This window comes from Candoia aspera, chromosome 5, assembly GCF_035149785.1.
Source record: "Candoia aspera isolate rCanAsp1 chromosome 5, rCanAsp1.hap2, whole genome shotgun sequence".
NCBI lineage: Eukaryota > Metazoa > Chordata > Lepidosauria > Squamata > Boidae > Candoia > Candoia aspera.
The window spans coordinates 106,693,133-106,714,886 of NC_086157.1; the positions used below are offsets into that span (position 1 = coordinate 106,693,133).

The 21,754-nt window shown below is 39.9% G+C and overlaps 1 protein-coding gene across 1 annotated transcript in view; it reads right to left on the reverse strand.

Annotated features, from left to right (window-relative positions):
- Positions 1-1,437: 1,437 nt before the first annotated feature.
- RAB38 (RAB38, member RAS oncogene family) overlaps positions 1,438-21,754 on the reverse strand; it is a 40,788-nt gene continuing 20,471 nt past the window's right edge. Inside the window, exons 2-3 of the mRNA XM_063305906.1 lie at positions 18,641-18,921; positions 1,438-3,981 (exon numbers count right to left, since the gene is read on the reverse strand). Coding sequence (XP_063161976.1) covers positions 3,829-3,981; positions 18,641-18,921 — 434 coding nt within the window. The 3' untranslated portion in view covers positions 1,438-3,828. The remainder of the gene's footprint in view (positions 3,982-18,640; positions 18,922-21,754) is intronic.

Consider the following 21,754-nt stretch of genomic DNA (forward strand, 5'->3'; position numbering starts at 1 on the left):
AGAATAGATTTAAGGGACTGGACTTAGTAGATAGGGTCCCGGAAGAACTCTGGACAGAAGTTGGCAGCATTGTTCAGGAGGCGGCAACAAAATACATCCCAAAGAAAGAGAAAACCAAGAAGGCAAAATGGCTGTCTGCTGAGACACTAGAAGTAGCCCAAGAAAGAAGGAAAGCAAAAGGCAACAGTGATAGGGGGAGATATGCCCAATTAAATGCAAAATTCCAGAGGTTAGCCAGAAGAGATAAGGAATTATTTTTAAACAAGCAATGAGCGGAAGTGGAAGAAGACAATAGAATAGGAAGGACAAGAGACCTCTTCCAGAAAATTAGAAACATCGGAGGTAAATTCCAGGCCAAAATGGGTATGATCAAAAACAAAGATGGCAAGGACCTAACAGAAGGAGAAGAGATCAAGAAAAGGTGGCAAGAATATACAGAAGACCTGTATAGGAAGGATAACAATATCGGGGATAGCTTTGACAGTGTGGTCGGTGAGCTAGAGCCAGACATCCTGAAGAGTGAGGTTGAGTGGGCCTTAAGAAGCATTGCTAATAACAAGGCAACAGGAGACGACGGCATCCCAGCTGAACTGTTCAAAATCTTGCAAGATGATGCTGTCAAGGTAATGCATGCTATATGCCAGCAAATTTGGAAAACACAAGAATGGACATCAGACTGGAAAAAATCAACTTATATCCCCATACCAAAAAAGGGAAACACTAAAGAATGTTCAAACTATCGAACAGTGGCACTCATTTCACATGCCAGTAAGGTAATGCTCAAGATCCTGCAAGGTAGACTTCAGCAGTTCATGGAGCGAGAATTGCCAGATGTACAAGCTGGGTTTAGAAAAGGCAGAGGAACTAGAGACCAAATTGCCAATATCCGCTGGATAATGGAAAAAGCCAGGGAGTTTCAGAAAAACATCTATTTCTGTTTTATTGACTATTCTAAAGCCTTTGACTGTGACATAACAAATTGTGGCAAGTTCTTAGTGGTATGGGGATACCAAGTCATCTTGTATGCCTCCTGAAGAATCTGTATAACGACCAAGTAGCAACAGTAAGAACAGACCACGGAACAACAGACTGGTTTAAGATTGGGAAAGGAGTACGGCAGGGCTGTATACTCTCACCCTACCTATTCAACTTGTATGCAGAACACATCATGCGACAAGCTGGCCTTGAGGAATCCAAGGCTGGAGTTAAAATCTCTGGAAGAAACATTAACAATCTCAGATATGCAGATGATACCACTTTGATGGCTGAAAGTGAAGAGGAACTGAGGAGCCTTATGATGAAGATGAAAGAAGAAAGTGCAAAAGCTGGCTTGCAGCTAAACCTCAAAAAAACCAAGATTATGGCAACCAGCTTGATTGATAACTGGCAAATAGAGGGAGAAAATGTAGAAGCAGTGAAAGACTTTGTATTCCTAGGTGCAAAGATTACTGCAGATGCTGACTGCAGTCAGGAAATCAGAAGACGCTTAATCCTTGGAAGAAGAGCAAATGACAAATCTCGATAAAATAGTTAAGAGCAGAGACATCACACTGACAACAAAGGCCCGCATAGTTAAAGCAATGGTGTTCCCCGTAGTAACATATGGCTGCGAGAGCTGGACCATAAGGAAGGCTGAGCGAAGGAAGATCGATGCTTTTGAACTGTGGTGTTGGAGGAAAATTCTGAGAGTGCCTTGGACTGCAAGAAGATCAAACCAGTCCATCCTCCAGGAAATAAAGCCAGACTGCTCACTTGAGGGAATAATATTCAAGGCAAAACTGAAATACTTTGGCCACATAATGAGAAGACAGGACACCCTGGAGAAGATGCTGATGCTAGGGAGAGTGGAGGACAAAAGGAAGAGGAGCCGACCAAGGGCAAGATGGATGGATGATATTCTAGAGGTGACGGACCCGTCCCTGGGAGAGCTGGGGGTGTTGACGACCGACAGGAAGCTCTGGCGTGGGCTGGTCCATGAAGTCACGAAGAGTCGGAAGCGACTAAACGAATAAACAACAACAACAAAGGGATTTGGACATCCTTCTAGTTATGTCAGTACTTTCTAAAAATTCTAAAGTTGCTAATAAGGCCCCCAAAGACTTAATAAGCCTACAATTAGCCAGGTGAAGACAATTCCACAGGTGAAGAAATACTGAACCTTCTGACTTTTCAGAGTTTGAATATTGTTCTATCTACTTTCAGCAGTCATAGGCTTTTCTAAGCAGCTGTCTCAGCATCTGAAAATGAATATAATTCATTCTTACAGCATGGAAAAGCTATTAAAAAATCTCTAAATGCTTCCAGCCAACAACTGTAAGAAACACTATTAGGAAATGGAAGTTAAAAGAACTGTTGAAATCAAGGCAAGATCTGGAACACCAAGAAAAATCTCTGCTACAGCTCCACCCAAACTGATCAGATTTGTAAAACAGGATCCCTAGACCACTGCAAAGGATCTGCTGAAAAGTTTAGCTGACACTGAAATAGTTATTGACAGGTCCACAGTACAGCATTGTTTCTACAGCAATTATTTATATAGGAGAATTGTCAAAAGAAACATTTTCTCCAAGCTCATCACAAAAGATATTGTCTGAAGTATCAGAATAAAACCTTGATAAAGTCTGAAACTTTTGGAATGAACTGATGAAATGGAAGTTGAATGGTTACAACCATGCAATACAGTTGGAAAAAGGGTGAAGTATTTAAATAGAAGAACATCTTGCCAACCGTTAGGCATGGAAGTGGTCCTAGTATGCTCTGGGGTTATACGGCACAGGAAATGCTGTGCAAATGTAAAGAAGGGATTCAACTCAGTATCAATCTATCCTAGAAGCTAATGTCCCACAGTCACTGAACCAAAATGAAAATGAAAAAAAAATGGTTGGATACTTTAGCAAGACAATGATCTGAAACATACCTTAAAATCAAACATGAGGTAATTACAGAAAAGACAGAAGAACGTTTTCAATGGCCTTCACAGTTCCCTTACTTGAATGTTCTTGAAATCTGTGAACAGATCTCAAACATAATGTGCATTCAAGGAGACCTACGGATATTTTTGACCTAAAAGAGTTCTGCAAGGACAAATGGGAAAGCATTTCAAAAGCAAGGCTAAAATGACTCTAAATTGGCTACAGGAAATCTTTGGAGGCTGTCATTTCTGTGAAAGAGTTATGATCAAGTATTGACTGAAAGGATGTCCAAACTTCTGTATTCACTATTTTCTTGTTCTAAATCTGTGAAAAACTGCACATACAGAGTAAGTATGTATTCAGATTTGCAGAAAGATGTCAGGTTTAACTTTGTACCATGTCGTAGTTATGTCAGCTTCTGTTCACTTAGGGATTCAGGGAAACACACCATTAAACAAGGTGCCTACACTTTTGCATGCAGCTATGTGCTTGGGATGCATGAGGAGAAAATCTCCAGGAACCAAAATGTAGCCTTCTTCAAGAGAGTAATTCACACAAGAAAAGTGACAAACAATATGCTTGGACATCTTGGTCTTCCAAAAGAAAGCACTTTGGCTGAGCAAGTATAATTAACCTAAATTGCCCAGATAATATCTCCTATCTGCAGAAGACTCTCTACAAAGTATCCAAAGAATAATAACAATATTTGTTTTACATATTTAGGGTTTTTTTTTCCCTTCCCGGCCATATGTGTGAGGAAGGATACACATTTTCTAATCTTGTTTCCGTTTTGTTTTCTGTTTGCTCAAGAGCAATGCAAGCCCAGCTGCCTTGCATTGGAGAGATCCTGCTTCATGAGTTATTCATGAGTTACTATTTGCTCAGTTCCAGTGTCCACAAACAGCTTGGGAATTGCTTAGGATCTGAAGCAAGCTGAACAGCGAATGGGTTTGGAGGAATTCAGGTGTGGCTTAATGACATCTGGCTTGATAGGCTGCACTGGTTCACTCCCACCAGCGATTATGTGTTTCACCAAGCACCGAGCAGCTTCATCAATGTTTTTGTTTTCCTGAATGTGGGGGGAAAAAGACAAGAAAAGGAGAAGAATGAGTTACAGTAGCTGGTTCTTGATGCTCTCTATACATCTTGGGGTTGCAACTCCCAAAGTTTCTAGAAGACATTACAACTCCCAGAACTCCTACCCAACATTAGAATGCCCAGAATACTTATGGCCAGGTCCCCAAATTACCTGCTAGCAGATATTCCCAAATATCTAAGATTTATTTATTTATTTATTAAATTTACATCACCACCCATCTCACCCAATGGGGGACTCTGGGTGGTTTACAATAAATAGCATTAAAACATAGCCACATAAAAATTACATTAAAATATACATAAAAACAAACGTAAAATCCAAGTGGAGATGGATCACTAAGCGATGCTATGGCGCCAGCCACCCCCAGGTGGAGCTGTCGCTCTCCCCCTCCCAAGCAAGGCGGCAGAACCAGGTCTTAAGTTTCTTCCGGAAGTCCGAGAGTGAGGAAATCTGTCTCAACTCCGGGGGCAAGATGTTCCAAAGGGCGGGTGCCACTGCAGAGAAGGCTCGCCTCCTGGACCCCGCTAGATGAAATTCCTTTACTGATGGGGTCCGTAACATGCCCTCCCTGCCTGACCGGGTGGGATGGGTCAATGTTATGGGGATGAGACGGTCCCTCAGGTACCCTGGTCCCATGCCATGTAGGGCTTTAAAGGAGATAACCAACACCTTGAATTGGACCCGGAAGCAAACTGGTACCCAGTGCAGCTCGCGCAGCAGTGGTGTTACATGTGCCCTTCTGGGGGCACCAAAAACAGCTCGTGCAGCCGCATTCTGGACCAGCTGAAGCTTCCAAATACTTTTCAAGGGTAGCCCCATGTAGAGCGCATTGCAGTAGTCTATATGGGAGATGACAAGGGCATGAGTGACTGTTCGGAGGGCTACATGCTACATACATGCTAACTCCCAGAATTCCTAGCCAGCACAACCAGCTCCCCAAATTCCTGGACAATGTAAGTGGCTAAATTAGAGACTCTCCAATGAATGAAGTCCATCTGAAACTCATCTGAGGTTGTTGTCCTGAAAAAATGATGACTTCTTCCTCCTCCTCCTCCCACCCTCCCCTCCCTTCCTCCTTCTTCTTTCCCCTCCCCTCCCCCTCCTCCCCTCCTCCTCCTTCTTCCTCCCCTCCCCCCTCCCCTCCTCCTCCTCTTCTTCTTCCTCCCCCTCCCCCTCCTATTCTTCCTCCTCCCCCTCTCCCTCCCCCTCCCCCTCCCCCTCTTCCTCTCCTCCTCCTCCTTCCTCCTCCCCTCCCCTCCCCCTCCCCTCCCCCCTCCTCCTTTTTTCATTGTAAAAGGTATTTATGGCAGTGGTAAGAAACCCATGCTCCATAGAGACCCACAGTTTTAATTCCAGGAACTCCCCAAGTTTAAACTTCAACAGGAAACTGCCAAGTAACAGCAGCATGATTTTCTACAATTTTGGAGCAAGCAAACCAATAAAATATGTCCCTTAAGCCTAAATTAATTTGATACCTATGGCAGTTAACCTCCAGGCTAAAAAATCATTTTAAATGGAGCCCTTAACCAAGGTAGGTAGGTAGGTAGGTAGGTAGATAGAATTTAAAATGGGTTCTCAGGAAAAAAAAAGATTACCCATTCTTACTTAAGACTGAATTTAAAGTACATCTTTGGACTTCTAAAATTCTGAATAATTTGGGATCAAGTTCATTTGAAGAATCAGAGGCACCAAGGGTCAGAAATACACACCGATCTTTTCCGTGTGACAATGTATGAAGTTCATTTAAAAGTCTGATGTAATGAAAACTCTATATGATTATTAATTCTATATCAGAGAGAGGGTTAAGGTTTATCTATGGCTGTCATGTTCACTGTTTCAATGTGCACTGTACATCGTAACCTTTCACATGCCATGGTGCTGACGCGCGTTTATGGTGGGAGGGAGCTGCTGTGAATCCCTGCGCCAAGCTCTGTATCTATGGTTGTTTCAATGGAATGTGTTTGGGTTATGTGCTCGGCTCAAGGACTTTTCCCGCGGACCATCAGGAGCCATTAGGAGCACCTGGGATTGTGAGCCTGGGAAGATTCTACGGGGGGAGGGATCTCGTTTGCACCGAGGGTTTTTTAGTTTGCATTTGGCGCGCTTTTTCCATTCTCAGCTTTCTTTGTGATCCTGCATACTATTCTTTAATAAATATCTTTATGAACCTGTTCATGAGTCTGATGGTGTTTTAGGATAGGCAATCATTACAATGGCAGGAATAGGAAACCATAAAAAGTGGTGTACTGCACCTGTATTGCAGCCCAGAGTCTGATGCACTGAGACAAAATTGCGCAGATAGATAGATAGATCGATCGATCGATCGATCAAGATTTATGGGGCCTGACATACATACATACATACAAGGGCCAGGGTGGTATAACGGTTAAGGTACTGAATTAGGAGCAGAGAGACCCAGGTTCTAATCCTCCTTTACGCATAGGGAGGTGGGTGGCCTTGGGGCAGTTACTCCCTCTCAGACCCAAACTGTGTCAAGCTCTGCAACAAGCTGGCTGAACAATAGATTCTGCATTGCATCACTCATCGATAGCAAGCGTACTGCAAACAAGCAGATCACCCAACCCAGTCAGACATATGCTAAGAAGGGGGACAGCAGCTACAACATATACAGTATCCATTCCAAGCAAATACAAATAAGTAGTTCTGAAATCAATGGAAGAAAAGGCTGTTAGTATCACTTCACCTGCTGGATCAGGAAAGCACATAATAAGCACAAGCTGTGACTGAGTAGTATTAATATTTGTAGTTGGTGTTTCCTATCTTACTTGGTTTTAGCAATACAGCGTTGAAAGGACAAAGGGGTTTAGAACAGAAATGGTTTAGGAAAAATTCTAAAAATTATCAAGGATGGATGGTATTTTATTTTCTTGACTTTTTTTGAATTGAGACAAGTATTTATGGATTTGTGTTTTCAGACTGTATTGTCTTATGTGGATGGAGGGTATGCAGATAGATTTGAATAGCTCTACACATGCAGACTTCACAGTTATCAAGTATTTCCCAATTTGGTGTACTCTGTATGATTTAGATGAATGCTGTCAGAATTCCTGGCCAACCTGACCTGGCCTGAAATTTGGGGGAAAACCTCTGGAAGACATGAGGTCGTGGAAGGCCGATATACAATATGCAATTCTTTTGAAATTTGTACAAATATTCTTTGTATCTTTGCTACCAAACAAACAAACAAACAAAAATCCTGGTTAAACTTTGAGCAAGAGTGCAATCATTCCTGGATATGTGGGATATAACTAATGGGAATCTTTCTTGGTACTGATGCCCCAAAAAAAAATAGATGGAAGTTTTTAAAACCTGTTGCTGTAAGTTATGCATGTGATGATTTGATTTGATCTGATCTCTATGCCTAGTCCCTCTCCCAGCCCCCAGATACAAATATAAAATATAAAAGTATAAAGAACCTTTGAGTATTGGTAATAAAACTGACTAATGCATGCACAAGCAGCAAAGAGTAAAAATGGGCTGATTTTATGTTAACATTAAATAAACACTTTATTGAATACACCCTCAAGCAATCTTTAACACAGTTGAGTGTTTGTTGCCAATCTTGTTTTTTGCATCATTCTTCCTTCTGTGATGCAAAAGTGCTGCCTCCAGATTAGAGTTTAAAATTCTCCATTGTAATATCTGGAATAAATTCCCTTAAATCTGTGTAGCTAGTTTTCTTTTGCTGACATAATGTGCCTTTATTAGTTTTTATGGGCCATTCTCTCTTCCAGATGAAATATTTTATGACTAGCCATGCAAATCTCTTAGGATTTATGATGCTTGCAATCCCAAGATTTAAACTATGTCTCATTTCATACAGGACTGTAGTTTTAGTTTCCAGGGACAGGAAATTCGGTAGGTTTTGAAGCTCAAGGGAGAGAGATATTTTAGGCAATCAAGGTTTCTGAAATAGTATCTGTTGACAAAATGGCATGCCTGGAGTTGCATTCTAAATTTGCAGTTTTGGATGTGTTCCCCAATCCCTCTGAAGGAATCTAGTAACACCTGTTCCAATGAACAAATTTTATTACAAGGCGTAAGCTTTTGTAAATTTCATACATTTAAATTTCATAAGCTAAAGTTAGGTTCCTCCTGAAGTTTTGCTACCATAGATTAACCAACTTTCCTCTACTCTGATCCCTCTGCTTCAGCATGAGTGCCAGTGATCCCTGCGTTGAAGAACACCTTTTCTCAAGCCCCTTGATTTCAGAGCACTGTCAAGGAAGCAAGCTTCAAGTGGGCTTTCTAATGAGTTTTAATGCCAACAATTAGGGTTTAGAGCAGTGTTTCTCAACCTTGGCAGCTTGAAGATGTGTGGACTTCAACTCCCAGAATTCCCCAGCCAGCCCGTTGGGGAATTCTGGGAGCTGAAGTCCACACATTTTAAGGTTGAGAACCACCGGTTTAGAGTATAGAATCCTGAGAACTGCTGTTTTCTTGGCAAATTCGTTAAGGTGGGGACTCTCTGAAGCGTTTTATTTTCTTTTTTCCCATGCTATCTGTATGACAGGCTAAGAATCTGTTTCTCTGATAAGTCAGTAACAACCTCTTTCACCTGCTGATTGGGACTAAAAGTACTCCTTTTTCTGTCTCAGCTTCAGCACGGTCTCACACACCTTTATCACCTTTGACTGGTATGCCAAGAGCTATATGTTCCAGGCATACCTTTACCAATTCTCCATAGCTGAATGCCTTCTATTCCAATTTTGCACTGTATCTATCTTTCTGGAGCATTATTTTTAAATGTACAGGCAAGGTGTGGTTTTTAATCAATCAGCCACCAGAGATTTAAAACCCACTCTGTTTGGTTGCTTGCAGGCTGAATTGAGGGAGAGCGACTACTCCAGGCGACAATAACTTGCTCAAGTCACAGAAGAACGGAGGCAGGATTGCAAAAGACCTCTTTCTCCATTTCCTGAGTCACTGCTCACATCATTATCTTGTCATCACTAGGAAACAATTGTGATTATCTTGTAACTGCCACGTTAGAAAAAACATTGGTGGAAAACACATATATTAATCCAGAAGGTTTTAAAGAGTAGTTCTGGTCACCACAATACAAAAAATGATGCTGTGGCCCTAGAAAGAGTGCAGAGAAGAGCAGCAAAGATGATAAGGGGTCTGGAGGCTAAATCCTATGAAGAACAACTAAAGGAACTAGGTATGTTTAGCTTAACAAAGAGAAGACTGAGGGGTGACATGATAGCCGTCTTCCCATACTTGAAGGTTGCCTCAGAGAAGAGGGCATTGACTTATTCTCCAGAGCACCCAAGAAGGAATGGGTGGAAGCTTGTCAGAGGGAGATCCAATCTGGAAATAAGGAGGAATTTCCTGACAGTGAGAACTATTAAGCAGTGGAACAGCTTGCCTCCCGGAGTTGTGGGTGCTCCATCGCTGGAGGTTTTCAAGAAAAGCTTGGACAACCATTTGCCCGAGATGGTCTGAGGATTCCTGCCTTGGGCAGGGGGTTGGACTAGAAGACCTCCAAGGTCCCTTCCAACCCTATGATTCTATGACTCTATGATTAATATACACTCGACACCAGAGGCATTTCTTTTGGGACTGATGGATAAACAATTGGAAAAATCATATGGAACTTTTTTTATATATATGATAACCGTAGCACGATTTTTATATGCTCAAGGTGGAAAGACTCAATCTTACCTACAATGGAAGAATGGATGGTAAAGTTGATGGAGTTGGCTGAGATGGTGAAATGGACAGCTTTGATTAGAGAAAAGACATTGACTAATTTTATGGCGAATTGGAAGCCCCTTTTGGACTTTTTGCATGAAACAGAAAAGAATTAAATTATATAAATATTTGATTATTAATAACTAGTGGATAAAAGAAAAAAATGGATGTTATGTTGTAACCTTAGGGTAAGAGTTTAATATAAGTTTTACCTATATCTGTTGTAAAAGAGATAGTTATTCCTTTTTCTATTTCTATCCTTTCTTTTTCTTTTTTTCTGCACTTCTGTTCTCTTTCTCTTTCTTTATTAGTTTCTGTTAGATCTTATCTCTTTGTTTTAAATCTGAATAAAGAGATTATAAAAAAAAGAAAAAAAGAAAAGCATTGGTGGAACTAAGCTGAACTACACCTTCATGGGAATAATATCATGAAATATAAAGTATCTAGAGCTAGCATTCAAATCCAGTGAATCTCCTGCATAGATGAAAATAAGAATATGGATTTAGTGGATTACAGATGCCCTTGTCCTATAGGTATGAAAAATCTTATTTTGGACACTTTGAATACGATGCGGTGGCACTGCGGGTTAAACTGCTGAGCTGCTGAACTCGCCGATCGGAAGGTCAGCGGTTCAAATCCGCATGACGGGGTGAGCTCCCATTGCTAGTCCCAGCTCCTGCCAACCTAGCAGTTCGAAAACATGCAAATGTGAGTAGATTAAAAGGTACCACTTCGGCAGGCTGGTAACGGCATTCTGTTTAGTCATGCCGGCCACATGACCACGGAAGTGTCTACGGACAAACGCCGGCTCTTCAGCTTTGAAACAGAGATGAGCACCGCCCCCTAGAGTCGGACACGACTGGACTTAATGTCAAGGGAAACCTTTACCTTTACCTTACACTGTATTATATTATATTTTGGCACCCACAACAAGGTGTGAAATTAGGGGATGATGCTTGCCACTTGAAAAAGTATGTCCTGTGTCTCAGCAGAACCAGTAGACAAACTAGGTTACTAATTTTCTCACATTATTATGATTGAAAAGAGCTGATCTTATCATGTCAGTGTTAGGCGTTGTCTTTTTTAATAGTAATTTTAGTAATTTTATTAAAGATTATAATTACAACAGTAAAAACTAATACAAACAAAAAAGAAAAGAATGAAAAGAAAAAGTAGAAAGTGCAGAAAAGAAAGAAAAAAGGGAAAAAAGAGAAAGAGAAAAGAAAAAAAGAAAAATATAATAAAGAGAAGAAATATATAAAGAAGTGACTTCCCATCTTCATCACAAGTATAAACAATTTTAGTAACTTAATCACTTTCTCTTAAAATACAACAAATGATCTCATCTTCCCATATCCCATCTATAAACAGATCCTTAAAGCTTCATTTCAGTCCTGATGTCAGCAAAAGTCCATTAAGGATTACCAGAGATAACAACATATTTATTTTAACCTTGATCAAATAAACCCACTTTATATTCCTTCCTTTTACTTTTAACAATCCTGATCTTTAGTCCCTTCAAATAATGTCCTAGAAGTTGATTTCTTTTCATTTTTTTCTTTGTCTCTTCTCACAAAATTCTTCAGAGCTTTAACAAGCCTCCTTTGTAAATCCAGTACAGGAAAATTATCCAGGTCACTTTCTTGGTTTGTTGCTTGTATATCCCTTTTAACTATTAAGACATCAGCTGGTTTCTTTTGTACGTCCAGTATAACATCTTTTACCATATCATTCTTGTAGCCTGTCATTTTTAAAGTCCACTTTCAAGTCAATCTCAATCTTCTCAGGTAGAACTTGTTTCTCTTTCATAACATCTTTTAAACACAGTCTATCTATAGAGGCATTCTTAAAATTAACTTCTGGGTCCATTGTTCAAAAATATCCTTCAGTAGGTCCAATATTAAAATATTTTGCTTCATTCTGTATTAGTAAGCCGAGTTTGAGTGTTCTTCTTCTTTAATTATAATCTTTAGTATCTTCTGGTTCCCTGTAGTGTCCAACCTTCAAAGTCTCTATCATTTTTTAAAAAGAGAATTCAAAACAAAAGCATTTTCCCACAGGAGGTAGTGCTATAATTAATTCCAAAATCTTATTTCAAATTCATCTGGACCCTTAGTCCATTTTTACTTTCTAAAATCAAAGTTCTAATCAGCAAAGTTCCTAATAGCTGAAAAGCAGTTAACAAGCAATTTTTGAAGGTGATTAGAAAAAGAAGTATGCGAACCCAATGTTCTTTTCAAGGCGCTCATCACAGTTTGAGCAAGATGGCTATTTCCTCATCTCCCAGAGCTTTACACCCACTGGAGACCACTGTCTTGTGAGGAGCAACTCTATGGAGCACTTGTGGGTGATTTCAAATCCTCTCCTTATCTGGAAAGGAATTATAAAGAGCCAGTCTACTTGCTGGCTCTTCATTCCACCGATGTTGTTTGCCATTTCTTTCCTGGAAGTCCACTGTTGACCCATGGAGGATGTTGGAATATGTACTTCCAGTCCCTTCCATGCACTGGATTTTTTAATTTATTCAATTTATATATTCTATTCTATTTTCCGGGAGACAAGTGATATCTTTCTTTCTCTTGCATTATCTATGGATCTAGGAATACACAGTATAAGAATGTCCCCAAGCATTTTGTATTTATTTAGAGCATGCACAGAAAGTCTAGACCTTTTGGGGGCCAAATGCTAGGATATTTGTGTCTTCATGATCAAAATAAGGCATTCAGCAAAAGCAAGTGATACATTTGTGCAGTTTATAATGCATTAGTTAACATTGTACATTCCTTTTAAAATCATTATTATGAACCCTCTGTCTATTGGAGCAGAATTGGTTAAAATACTAACAAGCATCTGCCTATTTAAAAAAGCATTACAAAACCTGGAAATGATGTGCAATTAGGAACAAACAGAATGAGGAGCACACTGAATGCCATGCATGAAGAATAAACAGTACTTCTTGAAAGTAACTCTGCTTTGGAAAATTCTCCTTTCATCTAGAAAATTCAAACAAGGCTTCATCTGAATTGTGGGGCCCTCCTACAAAGCAGGTAAATTTAGTTCATCTATTGACACACAGCCAACTGTTGTCCAAATGTAGCATTTATTTAAAAATCCCCAGCTTTCCTGGCAGTTTCCATTACTGGAAAGCTAATTACAGAAGAAAATTTGCTGCCTCTTTTTAACTGATCAAAACTCAAGAACAAACCAAGATGGTGCAAGTTGTAGATCAGCAACATACTGTATGGTGTACTTGGATGAGTCAAGGATGGCTGAGACAACATCCTTTTCTGGCAGTGAAGAAGAGATGGTGGAGGAAGGAAGTGCCTGTTGGAGGGTACAAAAGCCAAGCGCCATCAGAGAAGAAGGCTCAAGGCTGACTTAATAAGAAGTCTGATTAAGCAACTCAAACAAGAACTAAAGGAGGAATGCAATAAAACATCTACTTTGTTTTGAAAAGATCTGGCAGGGATGTTTGAACAAGTTAATAAATGACTAAAAGATTTGTTTTCTCAAATTTCAAAGATGTTCCAGACTGCTATCAAGCTCGTTTTTCATGTTGCTATGAAAAATGAGCTTGATATGGAAAAGTTCAAAAAATATGAACATTAGATAGTGTTAACTAGTGTCATTGGATTGGATTTGGTTGATATTCAGAAACAGAAATAATTTGAGAATGAGAGGAATTAGGAAAATTGCAGAAAAGACATTTAATTGGATATCTTACCTCAAAACTTAATTACAAGCTACCAGATTTAAAACTTCAGGATAATGATGTGTAACACATCCATAGAGGTTTTTTTTTCTAGGTTCAAACAAATGCAAAACCCAAAAGATACACTAATTAGTTTTGTAAAATAATCAGGTGAAAGAACAAAAATCTGCAGAAAGCTCATGGACTAAAAGAGATAAATTGGGATGGGGATAAAGTGTTGTTGTTTTTAGTCCTACCATGCTACAAAGAAAAGCCTTCAAACCAACGAGAGAAGAATGATTAAAAAGAACAAAGTATAAATGGGGGTACCCTTTCAAGCTAATTGCATTTCAAGCACAAGCAAGAGAGATTATTTTTATGCTTTCCGATGACCTGGGGCGGGGGGTGGTGGTGGCAGTTAGAGCTCAATGTAGCATTGCCCTAAACTAGACCAGTTAGAACAGTGTTTCCTAAAGTATGGTCCAAGGACTGCTGCGGGTCCCCAAGATGCTCTCAGGAGTCAGTGAAATCAAAATTATTTGCCAGATACTGAAGGTACTTGTAAAAATTTAAAACAATGTCACTTTTCTCATTATTAATTTTTATTTGTTAAAACATATAGGGCTTTTTCATGAAAAATGTTTTATTTACATTCGTATCTGAAGGGTTTAATATTGTTATTTTTACATGCTTCAATAAATAAATATTCTACAAACACATCAATTTTAATTTTTAATATGGTAGGTAAAGGTAAAGGTTTCCCTTGACGTAAAGTCCAGTCGAATCCGACTCTAGGGGGCGGTGCTCATCTCCGTTTCTAAGCCTTGGAGCCGGCGTTGTCATAGACACTTCCGGGTCATGTGGCCAGCATGACGACTCGGAACGCCGTTACCTTCCCGCCGAAGCGGTACCTATTGATCTACTCACATTTGCATGTTTTCGAACTGCTAGGTGAGCAGGAGCTGGGATAAACAACGGGAGCTCACCCCGCCGCGCGGTTTCGAACCGCCGACCTTCCGATCGACAGCTCAGCGGTTTAACCCGCAGCGCCACCGCGTCCCTTATTGATATTTAATATGGTAAATATCAATAAATATAACCCACAGAAACAAAAGCTCTTTTGGGGTCCTCCATAATTTTTAAAAGTGGAGAGGGGTCCTGAGAGCAAAATGTTTAAGAAACACTGAGTTAGAGGATCTAATTAATCCTTTGTTCACATGTGGTCTAAACGGGGTGGGAGAAGGGAACTGGGGGAGGGCTGGAGAAAAAGGGAAGAGGGGCAAAAAGGGATAGGTTCCCACTATCTTGGTTAACATGGCTCAGACTTACATCTTTGTTTAATAAGAAAGATCTAACAGATTCAGCATCTTGTTTAACTACTTTTGAAAAAATTAAGCATTAGTCACCCTTCCCAACCCAAGGGAACAATCTCAAAAATTTATAAGTTAATTATTAGAAATGGAGGCAAATGTTTTCTCCATAGGTTTAAAAGAAGTTTGAAGGCAAACACTCTGGAGATCAGGTGGTTTTCTATCAGCTTCCATACAAAAGATGCAGTGGAAGGTACTACACCACTGGCATTTAACTCCAACTGGACTAGCATAAATATCTCATAAGAATTCATCAAAATGTTGGAGGGGTTGCAATCAGGAGGGAAGATTTGTGGTGGGCTCATGAAAAGATTGTGCCTTATTGAAAGGCAATATCCAAAGAAGTTAGAATAACAACTAAACAAAAAGTAGAAGGTGTTCTTGATTTGGGATTATTACATATTTTGAAAACAATAACTCTAAATTAAAAGCAAAGAATCTTATTCTGACTGCTAAATCAATCACTGCTCACAAATGGAAATTTTTAGATACCCTTTCACTGAACAGTTGGTGTACTAAGATACGGTCTGTTGCTTTTATGGAAAAAGTTACCAATAAAATTCAAATACTGACTTCTCAGAAGGACAAATCACATTTTTATCAGATGTGGAAATTATGCTAACAATAACTCTTCTTTTGATAAATGTAGTGATGTGTGTACACTATGACTGTGTGTTGAAATATGGTGTTTAAAGCTGTTGTCTTGTGTTTCTTTCTTGCCTTATGGAACATTAAAAGTAAATAAAATAAAATAAAAATAATCAATTAAAAAAAAGATGGTGGTGTTGATGGGACTCCAGAAATACGAGCTTCAGACAAAGAGTTCCATGTGTTAGAAGACAGGAAGAGAGAAACTATATTGGGGTAGATTAAACCACCCAATAAGACTCAGTTGGTGTTTAAGGGCATCAAGCTAGAAAATGGAAGACTGTGAATTCCAGTCCTGCTTTGGACACAAAGCCAGGTGAGTTACTTTGGCCTAGTCATTCTCTCTCAGCCTTCAGAAGGCAACGGCAAACCACTTCCAGAAATACGGCCAAGAAAACTGCAGGGATTTGTCTAGACAGTTGCCAGGACTCAAGACTAAAACTGGAAGGCACAACAATAATGAAACCACTCAATAAAAACCAGGAAGAACACTGACTCATAAACTGCACGGCCTATATGGTCTACACATTCCTGTTCAGGGCATATAAAATAAACAAGATGATCTCAAGCACTCAGGGAAGTACTTGGCATAATGGAGACCTGGTGAGAGGATTCTCATTACTGGGATCCTGTAACTGAATAATGGAACTTGTTCCAAAGTAACAGAAACAATGTAAATGGAGGGAGTTTTATATTAAAAAATATCCACATCCGCAAAACCAGTCTAATACAGTAGTAGAGCTCATGGCTTATTTCCTCCAACAGAAGGAGCTTCCACTGATGAAACATCTTCAGTCAGAAAAAGGGACCTCTGGATCCAACCCAGTGTCTTTCAACCTTGACATTCAAGTTTTAGCAGTCGTGGAAGCTACTGCTTGATGGATCTCTCTACCAAAAAAATAAGCATTTTTTTTGAAAAAAATATTATCACCCATGTGATTGTGAGGGACCTGTTACTTTCACTGACTGATTAAAATCTCTTGCCACTAAGATTTTATTATATTCTTATTTTATTGTGTTGCTGTATTGAAATGGTTATAAAATTTAACTGCATTTTATTGTAAACCGCCCAGAGTCCCCCATGAGGTGGAGACAGGCGGTGAATAAATTTATAAATAAATAAATAAGTATGTATGTATGTATGTATGTATGTATGTATGTATTATGAACATATATATGCCTATAAGTTATTTTACACTTCTACCACTCATTCTCTGTGGAGAGAAGCCCGATGAACTGGTAGACTTCACCATCTCTTATGGTAAGTTAAATATATACTCTGTCTTGAATTTGCTTTCTGTTGGTTTTATAGAACAAGTTGTAGGCCAGACTGGAGAATCCACCCTGAAGAAAAGAAATCGCTTCTCCATACAGTGCAAAAGAATTTAATTCCTTTCTCAGCTCCACAGTAGATACTGTAGTTTCATTTTGCCATTGGCTGAAGCACATTGGAGACTCAGTTATTTAAAACCTGTGTTACTACATACTGGATTGACTTCCATATACAGCAGTGTTTCTCAACCTTGGCAACTTTAAAATGTGTGGACTTCAACTCCCAGAACTGAAGTCCACACATCTTAAAGTATGTATGTATGTATGTATTTACTATCCCACCTTTATTATTTTTATAAATAACTCAAGGTGGCAAACATAACTAATACTCCTTCCTCCTCCTATTTTCCCCACAACAACAGCCCTGTGAGGTGAGTTGGGCTGAGGGAGAGCGACTGGCCCAAGGTCACCCAGCCGCCTTTGATGCCTGAGGCGGGACTAGAACTCTCCTATCACGCCTGATTGGCTCTTGGGCTGAGAGAGAGGGACTGGCCCAAGGTCACCCAGCCGCCTTTCATGCCTGAGGCGGGACTAGAACTCTCCTACCACGCCTGATTGGCTCTTGGGCTGAGGGAGAGGGACTGGCCCAAGGTCACCCAGCCGCCTTTGATGCCTGAGGCGGGACTAGAACTCTCCTACCACGCCTGATTGGCTCTTGGGCTGAGAGAGAGGGACTGGCCCAAGGTCACCCAGCCGCCTTTCATGCCTGAGGCGGGACTAGAACTCTCCTACCACGCCTGATTGGCACTTGGGCTGAGGGAGAGCGACTGGCCCAAGGTCACCCTGCTGGCGTTGTGTGAAACCAGTCTCCTGGTTTCTAGTCTGTTGTCTTGCAAGTTTGAGAAACATTGATAAACAGTATAAGCAGAACTCACAAATCAAGAGTTTTGCATAAGTCTCTATTTTACCTCAACTATCAACAGCCTCATGTTGTTAGTACTAAGTTTTTGAAATATTATAATAAACAGCATTTATACTGATAGTCCCAGCAGATCTCTCCCTCCCTCTCAATTTTAACAGGGAAAATAAACTTAATGCTATGGAATTAATCCAAGGTACATTTAAAAAAACACAAATATACACATTTATATAAGGAAAGGTTTGAGTGGGAAACAATACAGTGATGCCCTCCCCCGTCTGACCTTTATTTTCTTTACAGGCTATTTTTTTTAAAATATGTGAAGCTGGCATACTGCAAAGCAAAGGACCTCTTCATTCCAGGTCTTCTTCGTTTACAGAATCCCCAAAGGAATTCTTAGAAAACACAAATGAATTGAGCTCAGTGTGAAAAATCTGTTCCTCTGCTCCAAAAGACCCCTGTGCTTCCCATGATGCAACCGATCTGGTGGGAGGAGATGGATGGTGACAAATCCGATAAATAAGTTAAATAAATAAATAAACTGCAATCCCAGTTGTGGCCACTACATGCTCTTCACTTATCCAAAGCTTTATTATGCCACTTATTTATTATGTCATTAATTGAATTTGCATCCTCAGCTGGATCTGCTCTGAATCATGATCTTGATAAAGGGATATAATATTGTCCGATGTTGGACTTCCCAGTGGACCAGCCCTGGGTTAACCATTAATCAAAACAAGCACTTAGGGCTCCAAGAGAAGGGGCAACCACAGAGTTTTTCCCCCTAGCTATCATGCCTTTAACTCTTTCACTGCCACACTCAGCTTTAGTTCTTAGCACTTACTGAGTCTTGTTGGTTAAGCAACAGAAGGGATGAAGAGCACCATTGTTGGGCTGTGCTTAGCTGGCCATAATCTGGCCCTTCAGTGGACAGTAGAATCTCATGAATGGTGACCAAGCCTAATCTCAACGAATGGGCCACTATTGTTATCCAGCACAGAAGGGAGTTACCTTAGCTGATGTCTCGAACCACCCCACAAAGCCATTGTCCTCGCAGAACTGCTCCATCTTGAGGCCATTATTCACCAGTAACTCTTGGCCTTGATCGCATTTGTTTGCTAACAGGACAGTTGGCACCAGCTTGCCATTAGGAAGAGTCAGTTTAGTGTCCAAATCCTCCTTCCATTTGGTTACTGCTTCAAAAGTGGCTGGCCTCGTAACATCAAAGACGATAAAAGCTCCCACAGCTTCTCGGTAGTAGACCCGGGTCATGTTCCCAAACCTTTCTTGACCTGTAATGATAAAAGGGCACTTTTTCAATATAGCCACACCCACTACACTGTGAGAGATTGTGGGGAGGCTGGGAAAGGAAGGGAAGAAAACACAGACATAAGCAGTCAAGAGATAGTGGATGAGTCAGTTGACAGCTTATCTCATAAAAATCAGTTTAGCCCACATGAATAAAAACTGGGGAAGAAGTGTTCTGAAGCATTAAAGAGACTCGACCTTAATTAACTCACTATAAATAAGACTAGGAAATTCCTATGACAGTTTCCAAGATTCTGCATTTATACTAGCCTAGCATTAAAGGTTCCTTACTAAACTCTATGTAGTTCTGGCTTTCTTGATCTTGCCCAGCTTTATGGGACCGAACATATACAACAGGAATGAGGCCTCTTATATTGGCTGGGGACTGAAGTACAAGTAGTCCTTGCTTAACAACCACAATTGGGACCGGAATTTCAGTTGCTAAGTAAAGTGGTCATTAAGCAAATCTGACCCAATCTTATGACCTTTGTGCGATGGTTGTTAAGTGAATCACCACAGTCATTAAGCAAATCACATGATTGTTAAGTGAATCACATAGTTCCCCATTGATTTTGCTTGCCAGAAGCCAGCCAGAAAGGTCGAAAATGGCAATCATGTGACCATTGGACACTGTGATGGTCATAAATGCGAACTGGTTGCCAACTGCCCAAATTGTGATCACATGACTGCAGGGACACAGCAACTGTCGTAAGTGTGAGAGCCAGTCATAAATCAGTTTTTTCAGCACTGTCGTAAGTCCAAATGGCCACTAAATAAATGGTTGTTAAGTGAGGACTAATTTGTATTGTATTGTATTTTGTATTGATTCTGTGTTGTTAATCATCTGGATCTTACTATATATGTTATAATTCTTGTAAACTCACTGGAATTAGTTTCAGTAAACCAAACAGCAGAAAGACCAAATCCTGACCCAAGTGTCTTTTGACTGATTGGTAGAAAAGAGACAACAATGACAACGAAGAGTGATTGTTAAGCAAGCAAGCAAGCAAGCGAGAAAAGCTTCTCAAGCTTCACTTTACCTCCAGAGAGGGAAAAGGGACAGTAAAAACAAAGAAAGAATAAGAGTGAACTATTCATGCTATTTAAAGACATAGAGGAAAAAGAGAACAGCAGAATGGGTAGCTTTATTGGGAAGATTAATGCATTTGATAGAGCAACAGATGACTGGACTTTATGTAAAGACAGACTGGAACTATTTTTTGAGACAATGAGGCAGTTGCTGAAAAAAAGCTCTTGTTTTACTGGGGACTGCGAGAAGCAAAGCATACAGTTTTATTAAAAAGCTTAATTGCTTCACAAAACCCCTCAGAATTCAGCTTTGCAGAAATAACGCAAGGACATTTGGTATCAAAATGATCGTTGATTGCAGACCACTTCAGGTTCCACAAACACAAACAAAAACAGGCACACTCCATTGTAATATGCAAAAAAGTATCTGAACATTGCAAACTTGGCAAAGGGCAAAACAATTGAGAAACTTTTCTGTGGAATTCTGAAAGAAAGCATTCAGAAATGCTTAGAGACAGATTTAACATTTAGCAGAGCATTTGAAATTGTTATCTCCATGGAAACTGCTGCTAGAAATACTATAACACTGCAATCAGGAGTGAGAGGAAATGTGACCAAGCTTGCAACAGCATACACACAAAGAGTAACAGGCCCAAACAAACTGCTGTTGTTGTGGCAGAGGTTTGCACGTGACAGCTCAGTGCAGTTAAAAGAAGAAAACTCCCAAAATGCATATATGGCATCTTCAAACAGCTTGTTACTCAGGGAAAAGCAACCAAGCCATTACTTTAAAAGGAATCCAGTTGTGTGTGATAAAGATGAAGAATTTGATAATGGAAGTAAAATAGGGACAGCTAATCTCGAAATCTAATGCATAAAAGGTGAAGTGAAACTGGCAATATGCTCACATCCGAAGTGAGCGGCAACACCATGTTGGTGCAATTGGACACTGGTTCTGTTGTTTATACCACCATGTGATTTAGAGCAGCATTTCAGAGAAGCTAAACTAAAACCAACAAAAATAGAATTAAAAACTTATATTGGCAAACACCCAGTGCTGAATTGCCTCCATTTGTACACGATCTGCTTGACGGTGGACTGGTGGAGTCCAAATTCTTTGGATATAGTTTTGTAACCTTTTCCAGCCTGGTGAGCATCAACAACTGTGTTTTGGAGGTCCTCAGAAATCTTTATTCAAGCCATGACACACTTCCACATTCCTATGTTGTGAAGATCAGACTTTGATAGTGAATATCCAGAATTCTGTTCTTTAAATAAGACAGGACCTCCCACACTCATACCTGATTATGATCCCATTGATTGAAACACCAGGCTCTAATTCCCCTTCAAATGAACTGATAATCCTTGAGGTTCACATACTTTGGCACACACAAATATGTAGCTTTGGATCATTTTCCTCAATAAATATCTGAACAAGTACAATGTTTTTGACTTATTTGTTTAATTGGGTTGTCTTTATCTAGTGTTAGGACATGTGTGGAGAACAGATCACATATTAGGTCATATTTATGCAGAAATATTGAAATTTCAAAAGTTCACAAACTTTTAAGCACCACTGTATAAGTACAACTATTTTAGTTGTGGTGGATACTTGTTCAAAGTGCCAGAGGTGTTTCCAATGACTTCAACAATAGCACACATACCACAAATATATTGAGAAAATTCTTAGCAAGAGCTGATGTTCCAGAAAAACTAGTGAACAACAATGGACCACAACTGTAGCTGGACAATTTCCAACATTCCTGAAAAAGAATGGAATCAGACATA